This window comes from Gallus gallus, chromosome 2, assembly GCF_016699485.2.
Source record: "Gallus gallus isolate bGalGal1 chromosome 2, bGalGal1.mat.broiler.GRCg7b, whole genome shotgun sequence".
Taxonomy (NCBI): Eukaryota; Metazoa; Chordata; class Aves; order Galliformes; family Phasianidae; genus Gallus; species Gallus gallus.
The window spans coordinates 101965004-101988474 of record NC_052533.1 but is presented as its reverse complement, the minus strand read 5'-3'; the positions used below and the strand labels follow the sequence as shown (position 1 = coordinate 101988474).

The following is a 23471-nucleotide window of genomic DNA, read 5'->3' as shown; positions in this document are numbered from 1 at the left end:
AGTGCTGTCATCACCAGAAAACAAATGGCTCTGTAAAGACTGAACTGCAGAAACAGCCATGATGGAAAGAAGACCCAAATCCTGAATTTCAGGTCCAATAGCCATTGCAGCTTAAAAAGAACTCAGAGCAGAGCTTTCTTTACCTTGGTCTCCAGCTGCACAGGCAGGGCTAGGAGAGGTCGAGTGAGGCATTGGCCGAGAGACTGTAGAACTCAATACATTATTTCTTCCTCCATTAGCGTTTCCATTAGCAACATCAGCAGCACGCAGTGAAAGAGGAGCTGAGTATAATAAAATACAGTGTGGCTTGAGACAATCTTGAAAACAAACAAGCAAAACAATACGGCAGCATGCACACACGAAAGAATATGGCAAGATGCCTGACTGAAAGCATGAAGAGTACTTAGCGGAGGATAATTTGGACATAGGCTTCAAAATCTTAATGTTGAAACAAGACATTTGCATTTCCAGGCAGAAAAGAAAAAAAAGTCCAAAATAACCTCTCCAGGATAAAAAGATTACACAGAAAGAAAAAAATCACCAGTAACCTTGTGAAATGTTTTTCAGACATCAAGAATTTTCAAAAGTGCCCACCGTAAATTCAGTTCATAAAGGTTTCTATGTCTCACTGGTACATCCACTTATTTTTCTCCCAGTTATCCGTACGCCCTATGCATTAAGTCACTACAGGACCCTCATCTGAAGCCTTAGCATGGGAGACATGACAGTTTGCTGTGCAGCATGCCCTAAGCATTACTGAGGCAAACCATGCCTCTCAAAATCTGAGTAACAGCACTTGCCCATTGCAAGCTCCCTGTTTGTACTCCCATGTCAATGATCTGGTATGGACAGATCTGGCTTAATCACAGAAGTAAGTTGAAAAGGGTGGGAAGTAGTTCCCCCTGCATGATGAATTCTCTTACTCAAGTAAAGAGGGGAGAAGTACTAGTATACTGAAGATATAATATACTAGAATGCTTAAATGCTGAATTTGCTGGTATTTTACACAAAACTGTGTTAATGATTTCTGCAATGCAATATATTCCTTAGGAGCAATACAGTAGTATGTATATAAATTAGCAGAAATAAAGCATTATATACAAAACATAATGCCCACATGCATATATGAACCCAGTAAACAGATGCTTGAATAAGGAAAAAATATATTCCCTTATGTTACTTGTGATAATTTTGATCGTTTAAGGGGCTAACTAGATAAATTAATAAATAATCAGAATACCACAACAGAGTACCTAAATGAGGGGTCTTATTGCCACAGTAGAGACTTCTAATTTATTAAACGTACAGTACAGAAGTGATCAATTAAAACAGCACATATAATGAACCTCCTTTAAGTCAGACTTCATTCCACAAAATGCATCTGAAGTAACCATACCCATTACAAAAGGAGAAAAGCACACAGATCTCAGTTACTGTGGCAAGAATCACAGTTGTATCAAGAGATGACTTTTCCACTCTCTTAGATGTCTGAGCAAGTACAAGAGTGATATGATATGCACTTCTATCCGAATGTCAAATCTGAAAGCCAAAGTGCGGCTCTGTCTGGAGACAGTAATGGCCATGGATAACCTCAATTCAGAGGACTGGAAGAACATGAGGACTCTAGAAAATACTAGTGAACGTTCTCCTTTCCTTTTTCCATCTCTAGGATCATTTTTTTATTTCTTTGCTGCTAAGCAGATAATTCCCTTGGCTTTCAGTTGTCCTGGAAAGCAAAGTGCTACCTGAAGCAAATGTCTTTCCTACGAGCTGCACCGACAAAGCCAAAGGTTTCACAATGTTCTTGTTCCGAGACAGGTCTTGAGTTCCACTTAAGTTAATAGCAGAAGATGATTTTGCTGGACTGAACACTGAAGAATCTGAGAAAAGAAGGTGTGTAACTAAGTAATAATTGAAAACTATACATATCAGTATTTATGTTTTGTACTATATGAGCACAACCATGCATATACGTTTATCTATACACCTTTGCAAATAATGCAAACAATTTTACACTTAAAAAATCATTTAAAGATATCTTACAGGAGTTGTAACAAACATTTACCAGGCATTTCTGTAGAATCTAATAATATACTAAACCCATAATAGGTCTCTTTCAGAATACTCGGCCTTCACATACCAGCTGAAAAATATTTTAACCACAGAAAGAGTCTGCTCTCAAAACTGCTCCTTAAAACACACCTGTGAGATAAGCAAGTAAACACATTTATCCTGTGTTACAGATGAGAAAGCTAAGGCAAAGTGTTGGTGCGACTTGTCCCCAGCAAGCACAGTGAATGGGCACTTGGAATAAGCTGCCTAAAAGGCTTTGGAATCTCTGTCACATGAGACTTTCAAGAACATGTTACAGAACTTCTGTCAGACTAAGACGAGCCTGACTTAGGGCATAAAAAATCAAATACATAACCTCTGGAGATTGCCTTACAGCCCTATTATCTATAAGGCTACGAAAAGTGTAACCCTGCATAAGAAATGCTTAAGGGAAAAAATCTAAAAAACAATAACTTGCATAAGAAAAAAAATCTCAAGTTTGCCCAGTATAAAAATGTAAATCATAACAGGTTCCAAAGCTCTCTGCATGCTAACATTAAGCATTTCATACCCACAATTTATTTCAAAGAAAAATTCAACACTGGGACGCCAACACAGTGGCAAATCCAAATTTTTCTTCCCAGGGTGAAGGAACATTACCTCAACATCTGTGCAGAAGGTTGTTTGCAAGAAATAGGCTAAGTTCACCTACAGATGTCCTAGTAAAACTGCCAGGGGAAGAAAAAAAAACAACAAAAAAAAACAGAAGGCAAAGACCAACTTGATCTGCCAAATACATTCCCCTGCAGGCGACACGCCATTTGGCGAGGAAGGATGGGAGGAGGAGAGCTTGTTTTGCCAGACAAGCAACTGAGATGGGGAGAAAACAGGAGCCAATAGGGTTGCTCCAGCAGAAAGCCTTGTCCACGTTCACAGGACAAATGCTGTATGGCCACCAGACTGCAAGCTCAGAGGCTTTCTGAGATAACACTGGTTTCTCATTTTGTTGAGTTTGTTTGTTTTCTCCCACCCTTTCAATTCTAATACATTTTCTTGACATTTTATGTGTGAAATCAGATGGCTGGTATACGTATAAACATCACATTGACACCTAAGCAGGACTTGCAGCACTGCCTTTTATTAAAGTAGTTTATCTTTCTATCATAAAACCTTGTCTCTAGTTGTTTACCATCCTTTAAACACCTGAAGTTTTATCTCTTGTGTGTCTGCCTAAATGGAGTTCCTGATGCTGTTCAAAGTTTCAGCCACTGTTGTAATGCCAATTAAAATACACCTCATTTGACATGGAACTGCATCTTCCCATGCTGTTCTGACAAAGGGACAGTGTCACGGCCACACCACACTGTCAAGTTTAACCAGCATATTTCAGTATGCTACTGCGCTCTGATTTCTACCATGGAATTACAATTTCAGCACAGTACTCAGCGTGACTGCCTGCCTACAGGTGTCTTCTGGGACATGGAGACTTAGCTAATGCCTTACAAAGGCAGAAGACAGAAATACTTACACAAGTTTAAAGGAAAAATGGGTGAGTTAACAAGAAACTGAAAACAATTTTAAAAAGCAACCTGCTAATGAGTACTCCCATTTTCCAACAACATGCCATCCAACCTGAAGTGCAAGTAGCTATGCAATCCAAGGAGACTAACAGCCAGACCTTTATGGGCAACATATGTCAGAATTCACACCAGAGGAAAAAGCTGCCCTTCCCCCTTCTCCTGGCCACTGGGAATTCAAACGTATGGATGTGGCATTATCTTCACTAGAAGATAACCCAGAACAAGATGAAAAGGTCTGGGGCAACTGTGACCTAAGAGTACAAACAGTGACACAGAAAAACCAAGCAGACTGAAAATGGCAGTGAGTGATAAGCAGAAAGCAGTACATAAAAGGTGTATCTATTAACTTGGCAGGTACAAGAGAAGACAAAGCTGCGTTAAATATTGTGTCATTTGTTATTTCAAATTAATAGGTTCTCATGCATCTGCACAGCTCTCACGCCAGTCTCTGGAAGCCAATGGATCATGCAGTGAAATGCAGATGTGTTTGAATGACAGTCTCGTTTCATTCTAACAAAAGCCTAAAGCACACAGCCTGCTAAACAGAAGAAGGGCTGACTACCTGGAGAAAGCGTTTTTCTGAATCAATATGATTAGTGACTGCAGTTCCATTAAAAGACCTATGTGCAGTTTTTGTTTGTTATGCACTTATAGCTTTTTAAAAAAAATATTATTAGTTTATTATTTTTTTTTTTTTTTACTTTTCTTTCTATTTGAACAAGCTTGTTTTTTCATCTGCATTTCATCCTCCGCTAAAGGGATTTCTATTGCGGCACATCCGTATCAGCCACTTACAACCATCAAACAGAAAGCTTTTTCCTGCTTTTAATTTTTCAAGAAATAGCAGAAACGGACATAAAAGCGTACAACAACACAGAGAAAGCTGCAATGAAACAATGAGAAAACAAAGGTCAAAGAGAAGCTCTTCAGCTATTTGTGAGAAATAAATTAATTTACGATGCTGCTTCTTTGTCAGCCAACGTCCATTTGATTTTGACTGTTTCTCCTCAGTCAAGTATGTCCTTAATTGCGTTTTAGAACTGGAAAGCACATATGAGACACGTACTAGAGCTCACATAACATTAAAAAAGCCTGTATTTGTAAGAGGAAATGGTTTAATTTTCACTTTTACCCATGTGGAAATAAATAAATAAGCAAATAAATAAATAAGAACTGTCCTGCTCAGCCCCAAAGGAGAATCTTCTTTCCAGTTCTCGGTAAATATCCTAGTCTATATACACTAAGTAAAGACCTTGCTATAAATGCTATAAATGTATAATTCAAATATTTTGAGATCCACAAAATGAAGCAAATACAGGGAAACAAAGAATCAAATAAATTAAACGAAAGACCAGTTAATGCTTTTTAATTGACTGCTCTTATGAAGAACAAGTTCGTCTTCAACCTCATCTGGCTCTTAATCTCTCCCACAGCAAATTCCAAAAGGTAACCTCCCAGCTGTAATCTAGACATGGCTCAAAGTAAATACTCACTTGTTTATGGCATCTCTAAACCAACAATATCTGAGGTAACTTACCACCCCAATGGTTATCTTTATAGCACTTTCAGCTCCTACCTGTCTGAGTGAACCCTGATTTGTATCCATTAGCTGATCCACCCTCTGGGGTCGTGGACGGTGACACCGCAGAATTTGGTTTAGCAGAGAGGCTAGCAGCAGATGATTGCCTGCTTCTACATTCTGCAAACGAAGCAGCTACAGTACATATTAACAAGGCCTGCCTTCCAGCCAGAAAGTTCAGCAACACAGTGGTGAAAGGTGACAAAATGTTAAAAGCATACACACAGCACATACAACAAACAGCGGCAAATGGCAGCATTCAACGAAAATACAGCTCAAGCAGTTCAGTCAACTTTGTCTTCTCATTAAGAAAACCTCCCCAGGGGCCACTGAGAGCGCCAGACAAATAGAGACCAGATGCTGCAAAATGGCAAGAGCCCTCAACTCTCAGCCTGCAAGAGATTTGAAGGTATTGGACATATCCCAGGAAATGCTATGTGGCGCAACCCTTATACAAACCATCATATGTTGCCCTTTAGAAGGAAAATTGTGCTGACACTCAGATTCTTAGTATGCATCCAGAAAATCTTCAGGGACATCCCATCCCTGGAAACATCTGTCTGGATGAAAACTTAGTTGAAGGAAGAGAAAGTAACTTTTAAAATCTCATATTAATCATTTTTTTTTTTTAAACCGAGATCTAATCAGGCTTTGTTTGAGGAGATTGGGATGTTCAACAGCACTTCTCTTCTGATTAGAGCTTTAATGTAAATAAGTGGTGAAGGATTTCTAGATGGATGGTATCAATACAGAGGTAGAGCCCATCAAAATAATGCCCATGAGGTCCATTTTTAGTCAATTTTCTAAACTTTCGTAGGTTCTCAAAACACACGCGGTCAGCACATAACCAAAAGCTAGCCTTGTATCTACTTCTTCCACACCATCACATATCACATCTGTGATGAAAAGAAGATTTAAAATAGCTTTTCACGCGTGCTAGCCCTGACAGTATGTACCAGGACATACACCGACCCCAACAGCATGAACATCGGGGGTTCAGGGAAAGGATTCAAAAGCCAGTTCCATTCCCTTCCTTGTATCTCAGCATACCAGTAGCCTAATTATTGCCTCTGATGAAAAAAATCTACATACAACGAAACAAAATGAAACGTGACTGCAGATTACACTTTCTAACCAGGCAAAGATTAAGCAATTGTTGTCAATAGTCTTGCATATGAACATAGCCAGGCTGCACAAAATGTTCCAACAAAACAATCTGCTAAGTAGTGCATCAGACTGTACTATATTGCATGGACAAACCCCTTCATAATTCATGGAAAAATAATGTAGAATGAGGTTTTCTTTCTCAGTATTCAGAACTTAAGAAAGAGACTACCAAATTAAATTTCAGTAGTTCTTGTGAAAAATGATGCTGAAAAACACATCCACTCTGAAGTAGTAGATAATTATACTTGTAGTCAAGAAAAACAGATGAAGACAGGACCCCTTTGAACCACAAACTGATACAGTACTATAATTACTCATACAGTTTGGTGATAATCATCTCTCTGGTGTCCTGTTGCCATTCACATGAGGATGTGACTCTTCAGATGTGTGTCAGTCCTCCTGTGGAGTTTCTCCTCTCCTCATCCACTTTGGAACAACAGGCACCAGATCGAACACTGTCATTACTGAGTGACAACACAGCTGAGGAAAATAGGCAGCCAGCATATATACCAGCTTAGCAGGCAGTGAGTAGGTAAACTGTTCTCTCCTCAAGACTTTGTATGGCTCTTGCTCAAAAATCCTGCATTCATAATTACCAGACCCCCTTGCCTTGCCTTTGGGTTGCAAATGTCATCTCTTTAGCAGATTTGTTAACAATACTGCAGAGGTAGAGGGTAAGCCCATGTATAAAACACCCAGTGAATGGCACGAGTATGCATAATCTCCTTTCCTCACCATCAGTGAGCTGAGCTTTCTTAATACAATGATGTGCTGGCTATCCTCAGGCATTAGCCAGATTGAATTGTACCTGCTAAGATGAATATCAGTGTAAAGCCGGTGCCAGAGCCCTGGCTGTGAGTCACCTTGTTTTAGGTACAGAAAAGAATTACCAGACAGAGGAATCTTTTTTCTTCTGCCTAGGTGGCTGCACATCTCAAGGATAGATTTAGCACTCCCAGTGGAAGCACTGGGAGATGGAAGAAGACAATTCCTGTTTGCGTGCTTACTAATAACACTCAAAAAAATCTCTTTGGCACAATCCAGACTTCAAAGAAATCGTAGAGAATTTTTCTTTCAATCAGAAAATAAATTCATTTTCAATAGTTTCTTTTTAATGTATACATTTCCAGCAGCAACTTTCATTTTTCCATTCGACATCACGTTTATATAATATTAAAACCCCAAGTGAATGGGCATCTTAATTACCTTTCCAGCAAATAAGAGGTCCCTTTGACAGTACACCTTGGGAACTTCTTACTAGGTAGTACTTTAAGTGCTTCTGCTTCTTTGGCTGAGTGGTTAATTTCAGGTTGATATGATTAGAGAACTCTGTGAAGTACCGAAATCCTCTTTCTCCACAGCCTATACAATTCCCAGAAAATCCTGCGTGAATGAAGCAGAAGGTACACACAGATTGAACAGCATGTGACAGCTGCTAGGAACGAAGCCACTTTAACCTACCTGCACATCCAGTTCAGAGTGCCTTAGATGCCGTCAGCCAGATAGTTACCATAGATGCGCTGCTCAGCACACGTGTCAGGCAGCAGCCAAACACAGGCAGATTTTAGTCTTTACCTTTCTGAAACTCTTCCATCTTTTCGGGTCATACTAACTTAGGCCAAAATTCTACCACCGCTGTTCCACTCCATGCAGAGCAAAGAACTGTTTGTGAAGGTGGGAGAAGCTCTGATGCCAAGCAAGGAAATTTCCGTAAGGTCTCTCATTTCTGTTTCACATTTCTACCCTAAAAACTACGGGTTCCAAGCCAAGTGCTTCCTTCCCTCTCTCAAAATAGTGACTGATCCATGATACGCACAACAACTTTGTGTGGCTAAAATTAACCTAATAACTAGTGCAAGGTACTCTCCAAGTAAGGTGGACCTTGCATCTTTAATATTGAAGACTTAAACCCACTCATTTAAGGCCGCTATATAAGCTTATGCAAGCTTTCACAGAAGTAACATATTTAGGAGCAAGGTAGGCAGAAAGCTACTTTTCTGCAATGTTTCTGACGTGGTTTCATAAAATGGGAAGAAATGATGAGTTGAGTGTGGGGGCCTGGGTCTATACTGAGGACTTTATACACGCACCCTTGCCATAGCTGTGAATGGCACTGGAAATCAACGACAGCACTGTACATGGACTGCAACAGTCTGAAATCTTCTAGAACAAAGCACAGAGTATATTCTAAAACAAGCCTGCCTTAAAATCCTTGTTGCTTGAATAAATCCACTTCCTTTATTACCCAGTGCTGAACAATTAGACTCCTTTGGCTTATTCACCACTCCACTGATCTTCAAACTGCTTTCAATCCTTAATGAAAAAATACTTAGTATTCTTTCCTGCACATCAATAATGATTTAAAATGGAGCAGGGCTGATAAATACCTCATGGAAATCCTTTACTTTTGTTTTTGTGTTTTGTGTTCTTTTTTTCATTTCTCAGATCAAGACCTACAACAGAACTAATTTTTCACCTTCATTATTATCATTAATTGATACAATGCTACGCACCTCAGAGAAGTTTCCCACACTCACCTCATTAAACTCACAGTTTTATAAAAAAGATATTCAGTCTGTCAGTCCAACAAAATGCATTTTCCATAGAGGTCTACTTTATTTGGCAATTATCTTTAGTATAATTATGCCTCATTATCGTATTTTACCATCATATTGCTAGAGATGCCATGAAGTAGACTTCTTCACCTTATTTATCTTGGGAACTAATTGGATCTTCCCTTCTCCCTTGGAACCCATAGGAACTATTGGCACATGCCTAAAGTTTTCAGGGTCTCGCAGGGTTACTCAGTCAATTTCTGTGTACCAGTTACACGGCTACAGTTATTTAAATACGTAACATCAGCAATGCCAGAACACATCTGCGAGTCAGTAGGCTCATTATCAAATGACATCAGAGACAATTAACTGATGCAAAGATCTGGGTGTGAGATGGGGAGCTTACCCACAAAGACAAGTACTACCACATCTGATCAGACTGAACATCAGCACTCTGTGCACCAGATAGCTTGTATTGATCAATTCTTGACATTTCCCCTGTTCACCGGGGAGCAGTTCCTATGAGGATAGCAATAAACACCAGAGTACCCCCCCATGACCTCACTTCCCCAACTATACCCGGCAAGGACACATCACACAGCATCTCCCATCTAATTTTCCCCAGTGGAATCTCTGCCACAGGTCCAAAGGTTTATAGAATATTAAATAGGCTTAAGGGAAAAATAATATTAAAGCTCATAAGTACAAGGAGGAGGTGCTTCAATATTTATTAAAATATTGCTAGAATGGAACAGAATTTGAGCCGTGTGGTTAAGAAGGGGTATTTATGCTTCACTGTAATTTCTTCTCTGTTGAAAGGTCTTTCTGAATGTATGCTAGGCAGCACAGTGACTGGAGAGACAAATGAGAATGTAAATTCAAAACATGGTATAGGTGCCAAAATACATTACATCGCTTTTACTATTCTGTTAAAATGTGCACCAGTTGTGAGCCAGGCAGGAAAATCCAGGTGCCTTTCTCCAGTGACCAAGAAATATTCCTGTATTAAAATGTACAAGCTCATAAATGTAACCAGTGATGTAAATGTATTATCAAAATCTATGTAGTAGTTTCTGAGAGCCAAATTGACATCAGAGCTTCTATTGAAAACTATGTTCCTAATGGAGAGAAGAGCAGAATTTGTCCATTAATCTACAGAAAAACAGCTCATCATCTACAGCTGCATGAGCATATTTCTTTCTTAATGAAAGTGCTGCAAGCATCAGCAGAAATAAAGAGTGCTTGGATAGTTCACGTTGCCAGGCAAACAATTGTTTTCAGCCCACACAGAAATCATCCAGCTTCAGTTGTGGTTAACTGTGGAATCAGGGACTTATTTCAAAATGGGCCTTTATGGCAGGTTCAGCTATAGATTTAATTTAATAAAAACAAGCCTCTTCTCTACATATTTCTAAGAGAAGGTCATCAGCTGAAACGACTTCAGATAATTCTGAACCAACCTTTTTCTCTGAATTGTTATGGTACGAATTAAAAAAAACAAAAAAAACCTCTTACCTAAAAGTGCATTTTTTCCATGATCATCTGGCAAAAACCGCTTGTCGACTGCGCAGACCAGAATGTGCTCAGGAAGGTTTGGAGACTTGGCTCCTACTAACAGGAAGCCTGCTGGGATATCAATTTGCTCCGTGCACAGTGATACTAACCGTAAATCCTTGCCTGCTTGACAAAAACCTAAAAATAAAATAAAACCAAAACAAACGGTAAATCTTTAAAAGATTTTTTATTATTATTATTATTATTTCTTTTTATCAGTTCTATTAACAAATGGGGTATCGCAATCTGATGCCTTGAGGTTTTTTTTTAGTATATATTGTTCAAGGGGAAATGATACAGCATCTAATCAGACCCACTAGCTCAGGGGTTCAAAGACAGCAGATAAATACACTATTTTAAAGAAATCCTGAACATTCAGGAAGAGAAGGGAAGTAAGACTGTAAAGACAAGATATTAAATAGCTCAGAAACTGTTATTTTTTCCACAAGCTTTCAAAATGAGAAGGAAAACTTGTGATTTTATAGCAGAAAATAGCTCTTAAAACACCCCAAAGAATTACTGTCTTCTTTACAAAATCTTAGCTTACAGTCTAAGTTCATAGGAATCAGTTTGGGTTTTGTTGCTTGTCTCAGGCTGGCACTGGTACAAAATCACCACTAAGTAGTACGAAGGTATGATAAAAAGTGACGACTGAAGTTTAATACTATTAAAGGAATAATATTTTCAAATCAAATTTTAACTTGTCTCTGGGTTAAGCCTTCTAATAATTCCAGCAAGGAAAAATGAGGTAATTCACTGCTTCATTAAAAGCTTGCTCTCATCAACTCCACACCGACCATGTCAGCTTAGACAGAGTTTTTTCAGAAAGCTTTTAGCATTCCTCCTCAGTTCTTTTTTTACAGAAGTTCACTCAGACACCTCTTAGCTGGACATGTTTTTAGAGCTGTACAACACGCTTTCTGTAAATCTCCAGTTGAGTGCTGCGTGACTTCAAGTCTCCAGTTTGTTTTTCCTGTGCACAGACAACGCAAACACAGTGTGAACATAACACTGCTTCTTGTACTGCTAGTTAATACAAGGGTAAAGCCAGTGATGTGGGCAAGGGGGACTGGAGTGAGCAGCGTGTAGGCGGCAGGCTGGGACACACCAAAAAGCAGCCCAGATCTGTGGCTGAGCATCCCAGCAGCATCCTTGGGAGCTCAGGACTCACGATGGGCTTGGCAGCCACCTACTAGGCAGCCATGCTCAGGATTTTTGAAAGACTGGATGAGATGGCTTTGGAGTTTTCAACATTGCAGAACAATTGTGGGACCTTTGAAGGTCCACCTGGACCAATATTTTACTCAAAAGAAAGCCAGCTCCAAAGTTACATTCTTGTAACCTAATTAAACTCCCAACAACTTTCAAAGACTCTTCCATTAACTTCAGTACTGAACCTGAAGGATCACAATCACCCAAAACCTTTTTCTTTAGTGATTTCCACTTTCAAATATGGAAGCGACAGGTGTGAGAGGAAGCAATGGGTATGTGGTTTCCTCTGTGGGCAAGGATACCATCACATGGGGCTTCCTGATTTCCCCTAGGCAGAAGTCAGTGAAAGCACCACCAACCCTTACTAAGAACAAGACTCTGATGTCTAAAGACATTACACAGTCATCCATTGACCATCTCTCTTTTGCTACAACCATAGGAATATGGTAGCATGTGTTGACATGTACATATCTGTATGAATCAATATTTCTACATAAAGTATCACCATAATGTATCCTGTTTTGACATTATTGCTAAAAACACATCAAACTTAATTTGGAATTATTGAAATACCTATTAACACTTAACCTACTTGTATTATAATACAAGTGTATTATAAGTAAGTACAATATAATTGTAATATAATACAAGTGTATTAATTAGACTGAAGATATTTTTCAAGCACTCCACAGCTGGTAGAGAAATCAGAAAGAAAAACCATCCACTAGAGAAAGACTCTAAACATCAAGAAATGATTTGTAGCTTAACCCACAGCCACCTTGAGTATTATTAACTTGGCTGTATTCTCATGTACTATGCACACACACAGCTTAAAACTTCAGCAAGGACAGTGAAACCTAATGTTGTTTTTCGTTTGTTTTTATCTCAAAACTGTACCAAGCAAGGATCATGTGTGAAGCGGAATACCTACAGCCAGCTGTTGAACTCCCTGGCAAGCAGCAACTTGCTGAAAACATGATACAATGCATGCTCAGTCCTGCGCCTACACCCACAGTCTGCTGAGCCAGTACTTGGCTGAATATTTTCTTCAGTAATTCAATTAGCTCAGCCGAAGCAACAGCTCATTCAAGCTGAGAGCTAGACCAAATTCGCCCTCTTACATTCCTTCTTCCAACCAATTAATTAAAACTAAATGCCTGAAGTTTTTTATTTGTTTACAGATCAATTAATTTTAATGATGGCTTACCAATGAGAAGGAGCCTACATTTTAGGGGGAAAACATTGAAACTCTCTATTTAAAGCAAAACAACTTATTTTATGGTTAGATGAAGTTGGATTACAGTATGTAAGACTCTTTTAAAGGTGTATTCCTCAAAAACATTGGGATTAATCCTAATCAAAATGGAAGGCTAGGTGCCCAGGTAAGTATTATCTAGACTTTTTAGCATAATTTGTGAAGAAACAGTTGCAGATAAATAAGTAAATGAAAACTCCCTTAAATTCAGAGCACATTCTTCTTACTCAAATGTTTACATCCTTTGGATATTATGCCCAGAATTTGCAAAATTGATCTGAAATATTTTGGGCATTCGGTGAAATCTGAGTATCTGACATACTTAGAAAATACCACCGTACATCTAGATTTAACATAGAAAAATTACCCACTGTTGACAATGTTGGCAAACAGGAAATCTGTAGATAAGGATTACGAAACAGCAAATGCGATAAGATTTCAAGACAGATTTAAACCTGTCTCTTTAAAGGATTTTCTCAAGAAATGCCCAGAAGCACAAACAATGTCTAGAAAGAGGCTATTGAATGAACTGTTGGCAATAGCAATACTCCAACACCTGAGAACGCAGGATTCTGCTTGTCAACACTTAACACATTCACTATGGACTTGCTTTCCAACATGCAACATTCAGACAGATGGATATAGCAATAGTACAAAAGGTACCAGTTTTAAATTGAAAGAGAATAAGGTTTAGAGCAGATGTTAGGAGGAGATTCTTCGCTCAGAGGTTGGTGAGGCGCTGGCACAGCTGCCCAGAGAAGCTGTGGTGCCCCATCCCTGGAGGCGCTCAAGGCCAGGTTGGATGGGGCCCTGGGCAGCTGAGCTGCTGGGGGGCAGCCCTGCCCACGGCATGGGGTGGGACTGGGGGGGCTTTAAGGTCCCTTCCAACCCAAGCCATTTGATGATTCAACATCATACATGAAACTCTGAGCTTTTCTGGATGCTTGAAGGTTTGGATGTCCCAGTGAGATGAAGCGTTGTACCAGTACTCTACATATACTCCTGCCCAACTTCCAAATAATATGTAACATTTGCCCCCATATCATCTCGTCCTCCATCCAAAGTTCTCTCAGATCCCTTCTACAACCTCCTTCTTCCTCCCTGTGCAATCTCCTCCTGCATCTTTGTCTGCCTCAGCTGGCGACATCTCTGCATCAGAGGAATGTATGTGTAGATCAGCTGGCCAGCACATGCCTCTGTAATGTTTGGGCTGTGTGAAAGGGGAGATATAACTACTTTTCTGCCCCAGGGGACACTAGTCTGGGGGCTTCGATGTCACCTGACAAGCTCCTGAACTTTACAGATCTTGCTGATACTAGGCTCTCTACATTTCAGCCCGAAGCGGCCGAAAGCAGCTACCATCCCCCTGACAGACGGGCAGCGGGACATCCAGGCTATTGCATCAATCTCGTTTTCCTGGGGAGCAGACAGATTAACAGCAGCACCGACACTGAAAGCAGTCCCCCCGGCTCCCCGTGCCGCAGGGACGAGCCGTCCTAAAGACACAGGCAGCGATAGGGGGCAGCACAGGGAGCAGCACAGGGAATACCACAGGGATGCTATTCGCTCAAGAGCCCGTCATTACCATCCTTCCCCTCGGTTTCGGGGACTGTAAATCACTCTTCTAATTTCAGCTGCTTTTTTAAACTAAATGAGAAAATTCCATGCAAGAAATAGCTATTTGGAAACAGGTAATTGGCCACAGGGAGACGGGGGAGGGGTTAACCACTTTCTCTGCTACGTTTGAACCAGCAAGCAAGCAACACAGAGACCCCGACCTCTTTTCCCCTCTGTTTTGCATGATTCTGCATTGATATTTAATTATCTGCTAGGGAGAACCGTTTCCACATTAGGAAAGACAAAAGAGGATCTCTGCGCACACATATAAATTGTGCTGCCCGCGTATGAGATTCTGACCACGTGAAATCTATTTGCATCTCATGGCTGAGACTTATAACCCGTTTGTAAGTTAACACCTAATTTTTTATGCGGGGCAGCCCTAACGCATGACTTAAAGAAAAAGAATGGCACGTTAATGTCCCACCGACCTCTGTACTTCTTATAGACATCTAAGAAGACGACAGAACCTATGAGCCCCTGAAACAAATCAGCTTCTCTTTATGAAATTGCTTATCACCGTGCAGTCGTAAAAAGCAAGAGCACACAGCTGAGCTGCTCCATGACAGAAAATCATCTTCCCACAGGATCTCAGCTTTGCTTAAATAAAGAGCCGGCATTTGTATTCTGATTGGGGATTTGCAAATATCAAGAGCAGTCACGGAAAGAATAGCGAATGGCTTTTACAGGCATTATCTGCATTTCTTTGAAAGAAAATCCATTAGTTGTTGTTTCCGAGCAGTGTATTTGCATTCTCAACGTCGCTGTGTTAAGGTTAATTCAGCGCCATCGTTTTGAAAATGAGAACGTATCTTCTCAACTGCTGACACCCAGAAGCCCTGGAATCTTCTTCGGTTTCAAGCTTTTCGTACGTCTTCCCTTTCCCCACCGATAGGAAGCAGCAGTTTCAGTGTGGGGTACCAGCCCCTGGCTGAACTGCAATAAATGAGGGATTTGCATAAGAAATTAGCTTCCGAGAATTACATATGAATGACCCGTCACTGTCACTTGCTATTGTAACTTCACAGTAACTGATCAGGTGTTAAGTACCTGCTTACCTAATTGCCTCAGAAACTACCCCGGCCCTTCTTAAAGCAACGAGTAAACCGAGCCATTTTCTAACAAAAGAAAGGTGCCACAGTTGTGCTTCCCACGTTTTGCATAAAATGCTATCCCACAACTTAGAAACGGTCCGCTTTAAAGCAACAGCAAACAAATTGTTAAGAGCAGTTCCCTGCATTATTTCGTTGCGGTTGAGGTACCTGTATGAAAACAGAGAAGTACTTTTTTTTCCTTAAAATCTTATTTTCCTGGAAGTTACAATAAATGAATCCTCCGAACTCTGCAATCCTCGATTACAAAGCCCTTACATTTACTGCTAATAGTGAGCATCGATGACAAACGCAGTTGCTCCTTCCAAAGGCTAACAGGAGAGTTAAGGGATGTGCCATTACGGCCAGCTGCGAAGGAGCATCCAACAAACCGTCACTCACAAAGCGCTTGTTTTTTAGCGATGAAAGAAGGCAGCGAGCGCTTTCTGCATGCATGTGACCGGCAGCTCAGCCATCTGAGTAAAAGAACAGGTCGTCACAGAACATCATCTGACGACAACAGCATAAATCCTGAATTCAGGAAAAGCAAACAGTACAAATACCTTAAAAGGGAGAAAGATTTCACCCCATCTGTGCTAAAACGTGGGAGATGGGTTTTACAGCAAGAGGAGCTATGAACTGCGGGCTCTGGTACCAAGATTCTGCTCTTGGATAAGCAATGAAGCACATGCTCAGTATTAAACTGAGCATTAAGCATCCAAACAGCTACAGTGACTTCAATTAGTCTACCAGTATTCTTTAACATTTACCTAACGTTATTTATCTTTGCAATTAAATAACTAAGATAAGGAATGTAAACAATGACAGCGATTGTATCTTCATTCTCTGGAAGGGCATATTCATGAGAAGAAAGATGAGCTATCGGATTAATACCTCACTGAGATACAACTAGCAGAGTGAATGTTTCAAACAAACCTGGGGGCTTTAAGCAGAAATAAAACTGTTCCTACAGATCATTAGTAATCTCCAAAATATATGTATTTTTTCATTTCATTTTCCAGACACAAAAGGAATGTATTCTTAAATGGAAAACATTGGAGAGAGAGAGAGATTCTGTAAATTCAAAACAGCTAAGTTGACAAAGAGTAATATACAATCCTAAAATTTGGAGAATGTAAGATAGAAAACTTCTAATGTACGCTGACCCTACACGACTCTTAGATAAAGATCAAAACATAGAACTGCCTATGTAAGGTCTTGCAGAATGTACTGAAGACAACAGTATTACATGAATACATAAATATATAGTCACACGCACTATGTAACTATGTAGTATCACTAGGCATAACCTTGTGATAAGCAATATGCAAACACTGCAATGCAGGGAGCTCTTGTCAGCGAGCATCTCCTTGCGGCGCCATGTCAGGCAGCAATGAAGCAGTCCTGAGCAGAGGCAGCATTTATGAAGATGGAACAGTTGCATCTCGTGCAAATCACTGAATCACCAAGGTTGGAGAAGACCTCTAAGATCTAGTCCAACCATCCACCTACCACTAGTATTTCCCCACTAAACCATGTCCCTTAGCACAACACCTAAACATCTTGAACACCTCCAGAGACAGTGACTCAGTCACCTCCCTGAGCAGCCCAGCCCATTCCAGCACTTAACCACTCTTTCAGAGAATAAATATTTCCTAATATTCAATGTGAACTTTCCTTGGTGCAACTTGAGGCCATTCCCTCTGTTTCTATTGCTAGTTACACAGGAGAAGAGGCCAACCTCCACCTGGCCACAGCCTCCTTTCAGGCAGTTGTACAGAGTAATGAGGTCTCCCATGAGCCTCCTCTTCTCCAGAATGAACAAACCCAATTCCCTCAACCATTCTCATAAGGCCTGTGTGCCAGATACCTCACCAGCCTCGTTGCTCAATTCAGTTGCCTCTCTCATCACACTTCTAACTACAGTGTCCTGCTGGCATGACTTTATCTTCTTCCTTCTTAGTGCTTAATCTTTAATATATTTAGATGCCATTTCAGCTCTTGTTCTGGTAAGCAAAGAGCCTTCCAAAGAACTTCCCATAGCAGCCAGTCTTTCCATTATTTGTATTAAAGGGAACTAGAGGTACATTGTCATGGAAGGTAAATGCTTAAATGAATTACATTTAGAAAGAAAAAAGTAAAACAGAAGTCCAACAGGCATATTCATAATGTTCTGTCCCTTTCTTTCACATGTTTAAAAGAAAACAAAAATAGTACTGTCAGCAATTTTTATCACCTTGAACAACAATCAGGATCGCTCAAGGTAAGCAACCAATGGCAAGTGGGCAGGTGGGAAGAGAAAACAGACAAGCTTCCACTAACATCCCTCTTACCCTCCTAGTAGCAGAACAAACACCAAGTCTCTTTCCCATGTTCTCCCTCCAACTTTCTTCTGCCCATGGAAGCAGCAACATCTGGTTTTGCCAAAGTTTCTGACACACCTCGATGTCTAAGCACTCAGCCAAGGTTTTAGGGATGGACTGGGAACAAGCCATGTCAATGTTGACTCAAGTAACTTCTTTGTGGACAGTAAATCAGTGATGAGTAAAGAAAACAAGGGACTTTCAGAAACTAATAAAGTGCCACGATAAATCTTAGGAACTGTTTTCAAGTAACACATTTCATTTTATGTCCTAAAAAAAAAGTCCTCTGACTATGCTATCTTAGATCTAGGGCTTTGACTATGAACAGTTAATTTGAGACCTCCCTGCTCAATTATTTCTAAGTTCAGAGATGATCCATTATACCAAGCACTGCTTTTAAAGATCTCACAGGTAAAAGAAAGTACACCAACCATCAGTAGTGCAAGACCCTTCCGGGGCAGGTTTTTGTGAATATGGGATTGGTGGACTGCTTGAATCTGACATGTCTTCATCCTCCTCTTCATCTTCCATTTCATTAACAGTTTGGTTAGTAGAAAAGTCCAAATTTCCATTTTGCGAATAGCGATGTACTAACTCTTTATCCAACTCTTCCACCTTTGGCTTCACATCTGAGCAAGAATAAAATACAAAATAAAATTGTCATCAGTATTTGTGACTACCCCCTTTCAAAAAAACAATATACTATTCTCTCTCTTCAGCAAGACCTGAAATTCAGATTTTATGTCACACAATGAACAGCAACACAGCTTTTTGTTATTTAATGAAATGCATCCCACCCTTTTCTCAGAAAAACAACAATTGAAATGTGCCATACTTTCATGGTTACCTTCCGGCAAGAAAGGTGGCTGGTCAGGATCCAGGTACAGTTGTGAGAAGATCGGCCGTGGGACAACACTGCTACATCTCAGAGAAGCTTCTATGGAGTTATGAAGAGCTTCTTCAAAACGAGCAGATTTTAGTTGCCCCGCGTATGAATTCCCCATGATCTAAAAATGCAAAGAAAATGGTTGATACAAGGCAAGGTGCATACACAGATCTTTTACAAATGACAGGTGACGTCTTTTTAATATCCACCATGACAGACATTGGCAGGGACGTCAAGTTAGTAATAATACTTTGCTCCAACTAGCACTATGTTTCTCTAAATATTTGGTACAGCACGCATACTCTTGCTTCAGTTACAGGTTTTAGCACAACTGCTTTGTGTTTTGCACATACATTTCCTTCTCAGCAAACTCAAGAACCCCTCTGGTGTAGAATTTTGCTGGGGGGTGGGGTGGGAGGGAGAGGGAAGGAGAGAAAAGTCATTATTGTCATTTTTAGGATTTTCAAAATAGACCATAGAAGTGAACACAACACAGAAAATTGAAGAATATCAAGTCTGACTTCATCACTAGTTACTGAACTACTTTTACATTATTTAACTTGGGAGTAAGCCATCATTTACAATAATCATCATCATCATCATCATCTTATATAGACATCTAATAACTTGACATTTTGCTTTTGCTGATATTAACTGAAATTGTGTGGAAGTCAGCTCTCTGTCTTTTAAGAGTCTTCTGCAAATGCTGTGAAGTATTTTTATTTTAAATTATGCTTTACATTGCTACAATGATAACAACCTTCTAAATGTCTATTTTGACAGTTAACATTTATGTTTATAACAATGACTAATTTATGAACTTTATGAAATATTAAGCACAAATAGACCCTTAGATCATCACTTCTTGAGCAACATTATTTACCCTACAGCCACTTATATTTGTTCCCTCAGCATTAGGATATAGTAAGCATCTAGTAATAGGATGGCCGTGGAAAGGTTTACAACTAGCTAGGGCAGACTCAATGAAACACAAAATTTTCCACTTTGCTGGGTCATCATGCCATGTAACATTTACTCCAAAAAAAAATTAAGATGTAACACTTTCTACTGTTCAAAATACAAGACTGCATTTTCGGAGAATTTTATTTCAACAGAGGTTACTTTTCCTCTGTTAAATCAACAGTAGAAAGTACAAACACTTACAATATTGTCTTTGTACTTTCCTTCACTAGATGTCACCTAGTCCCATGACCAGAAGAAGACCTCAGCCAAGAAGGTAAGTAGGCATTTAGAAAATCTACAATTCTATCCCTGGTTGATTACTGGGTTGCTCATGGTTTTCAGCATCATCTGTGAAAGCACAACAACGATAGCTGCTTACAGTAGTGTTTCAGAGCTCCCGGCATAGAAAAATATTCCTGTCCTACCATAAGACTCAGAGATGAAGTTTATCTAATTACTCACCTCAGGTAGATGAGAGGCACAGTTAGCTGCTCAGACTTTGTACAATTCCACACAGAATCATTAAGGTTGGAAAGACCACTGAGATCACCTAGTCCAACCATCAGCCCATCCCCACCATTGCCACTGACCATGTCACTCAGTGCCACATCCACACATATCTTAAACACCTCCAGGGGCAGTGACTGCATCACCTCCCTGGGCAGCCTGTGCCACTGCAGCACCACTCTTTCTGAGAAGAAATTTCTCCTGACATCCAACCTGAACCTTCTAACAAATCTGGGGACAACAGCAGTTCCTTACCCAAAATGGAGACAATACAAAGATAAACAATTATTTTTTTTCCTAAGCTTTCATTAAATTCAAAAACATCGGGGAGTGTGTATAAACATACAGTACCATAATAAAAGTGAACCAACATTTAATAATAAAAAACAATTTCCACTTCTCACAGGGCATTGTCTATCTGAAGTCTCTTCGTACTCTGTTTTCTCCATAATCTATGTGATGTATGTTGTTTATGCCTTTTTTTTTGTGAGAAAATATTAATAAAATACCATATGCTTGAACGCAAAAGTGTATTTTTAATTTAATTTTTCTTCGTGGGATCTATGAAGAGAGACCTGCCTGTGGAGGACAACTGTCATGGATTAATTTGAAATGATGGGTTAACATTACTGGAGGACCCTTCCAGCTTGCTGTGAGAAAACAAAGCAAGAATACAAGGACCTTGGAAACATCCAGTAGAGGGAGGCTCAGGAATTGGTCTCCTTGAGGCACAAAATGGAGCAGTGGAGCAAGAGGAAGGCTCCTCTCAAGACTGGAGGGAGAACGGTGAGGCACCTGGGGGGGTGGGGGGAGGGAGCAGCAGCAAGGCACAGGCCTGGCTGCAGCAGGGGAAGCTAGGCCCCAGGGAGCCCAGTGCCAGCAAGCCAGAGCTGGGCAGCTGATGTCCTAACGCTGCCCCAGGCCATTAGGGCAGCTGGGCCTCACAGGGAGTTCAAGGGAGCTAGGGAGTGCAGGGGCAGGAGGAGAAGGAGGCTTCCCCTCTGCAAGGGAGAGGGCTGGAGAGGCCTTCCCACAGCACACAGCTCTCACATCCACTCTTCTGATCCAGCCAACCAAAAGCCAAGGGCACTGATTCAGGGCATTACTGCCTTTGTGTTTCTGTTTTTGAATCTACCCTGAGTGCCTGGCGCAATTAGGAAGCATTTCATTTTCCTCCTGACTGTGTCAATGGTAGGGGGCTTGCAGTCAGCACACAGTCAGCAAATAGCAGCAAAGCTGCAGCATAGCATCATCTGCTTTAACCTGGGGGAAAAATAAAGAGGTGGAATTGGAAGGGAGAGAAAAAGGAGCAACACGTATTTCCATCATTAGGACACGTACCTGCTGCTGTCTCTGCATTAAAATTTGACCCAAATTAGTGATTTAACACAAACGAATTAATGACCTTGATTAAAAAAAAGTTATCAAAATGATGTTTACCCTACATTTCCACATTGGTTTTTTTTAAAAAAAAAAATAATTAAAAAAACAACCAAGGTTGGACTATTTGAGCACACTCAGGGCTCTCTAATGTGCAAGAGGTTTTAATCTGGGGGCACATTATTCTTTCCATGCACACCAGCTGCAGCTAGTTTAGTACAGACCTGGTTAAATTCCTAGATTTCAGCCCTTATTAACTCAGACCACTGGATACCATGATTTAGAAATTACCTTTTGTTTTCAAATCTTTGCAGAAGTCTGTAGCCCAGTCTATCCTTAGTTGTTTCAAACTGTAATGTGCAGAGCGTTATTATGTGTAATATGCTGAGTATGTATGTGTAGTAAGATTTTCCTCTACACTTTCTCATTACTCTGCCAAGGAAGTATATCCCTTCTATTTCACCAACTTTGCCACTCTAGTCAGGCAATTTTTAGTCCATGCCCTTCAACCACTATTGAGAGACACAAGACAATTAAAATGGAACAACTTCAAAATGGAATCTGCAGCGAAAACTAAGAGGAGAACTTCCTGACATTCAGACAACCTGCACCTCCCAACTCTATCACTCTGAGGCTGCTTCTCTGTAAAGATCCTGACACTAAGTCATCATGACTCCTACCCTACACATCCTGAGCATCCCCACTACTGCTGTGCTGCTTCAAAGCAGATTTACTGAGACTACTTCACGCCTTCTTTGCAGTAGCCAACACTGAGCTGGAGGATTAAGGGGCATTTGCTGGAGTTAGAGAGCTACTCTGCAGCTTGAATTGGGGTACTAATGCAGTAAGTTTTGGTCAGAAATTAACTATAGGTGTTCACTGTAGAAAACAAAACTAGGACTGACAGGTGACTCCGTAAAGGCAGACAGAATTGGAAGTAACTAAAGATTTCAAAGATGATTTTAGCACTGCAGAAGAGGACACAGATAAATTTGAATGCTTCTTTCAACCACAGAGGCTGAATTTCCAATAAAGTTGCATCAATTCAAGCAAATAACCTAGTTCTGTACAGTCAAGAGATCCGTGCACAGATAGCACACTGCATGTTCCAGAAGAAGCAGGGTCTAGCTTCTTTACAGCTCCAGCAGACTGACAGTGTCTGAGCACTGCAAACATTACAAATTTATTTCAATCAGAAAAATACATCACTCTGGTCCTGCACATACCCCTCCCACACAGAAAGAAAAAAAAAAAAAAGTAGAACTTCTTTGGAAAGTAGACCATTACCCAGCAATTCTTTGGAGCAGATCTACATATTGAGCTGAAGGCTTTACGAGTAAAAATATAATCAGATCATTCAGTACACCAGATAGCACATATCTGGCCTGCAGGTGGGTCACGACCCCAGAGACTTTAAAGGAGAGGAACTGAACTGGAGGATGAGGGAGGGGGTGAGTGTTGTTGTTATGGCTTAAAGCAATTTCACAATTACCTGATAGCGAATGATGAATCTGATGCAAACACCCTCCATTAAGTCAGCTCTATCAAGTCCTTACTTTGTGTTTAACCTAATGATGTAATTGTATTCTCCAAAACACATAATCTGACTTTTGATCTGGCCTAACCCCACAGAAAAGTTTCTCTTCAAAGGAAAGGAAAACAAGCTTCTTGACAAAGGTACTGTCAGGCCCCGCACAGCTTCTGTATCTC

The 23471-nt window shown here is 40.3% G+C and overlaps 1 protein-coding gene across 7 annotated transcripts in view; it reads right to left on the bottom strand.

The window, feature by feature from the left end:
* The window catches only part of GREB1L (GREB1 like retinoic acid receptor coactivator), a 128629-nt gene that overhangs the window by 39803 nt on the left and 65355 nt on the right, over nt 1-23471 (bottom strand). For 4 of the 7 annotated variants that reach the window (XM_025147886.3, XM_046938202.1, XM_025147885.3 and 1 more), the window contains 7 exons: nt 18861-19032; nt 18457-18654; nt 10449-10625; nt 7585-7761; nt 5209-5346; nt 1746-1880; nt 144-281 (listed from right to left, as the gene is read on the bottom strand). In XM_025147886.3, coding sequence (XP_025003654.1) covers nt 144-281; nt 1746-1880; nt 5209-5346; nt 7585-7761; nt 10449-10625; nt 18457-18654; nt 18861-19029 — 1132 coding nt within the window. In that variant the 5' untranslated portion in view covers nt 19030-19032. Of the gene's footprint in view, nt 1-143; nt 282-1745; nt 1881-5208; nt 5347-7584; nt 7762-10448; nt 10626-15941; nt 16107-18456; nt 18655-18860; nt 19033-23471 lie in introns of those variants that run through there. The other 3 variants (XM_025147889.3, XM_046938201.1, XM_040688084.2) reach the window with 3 other exon arrangements.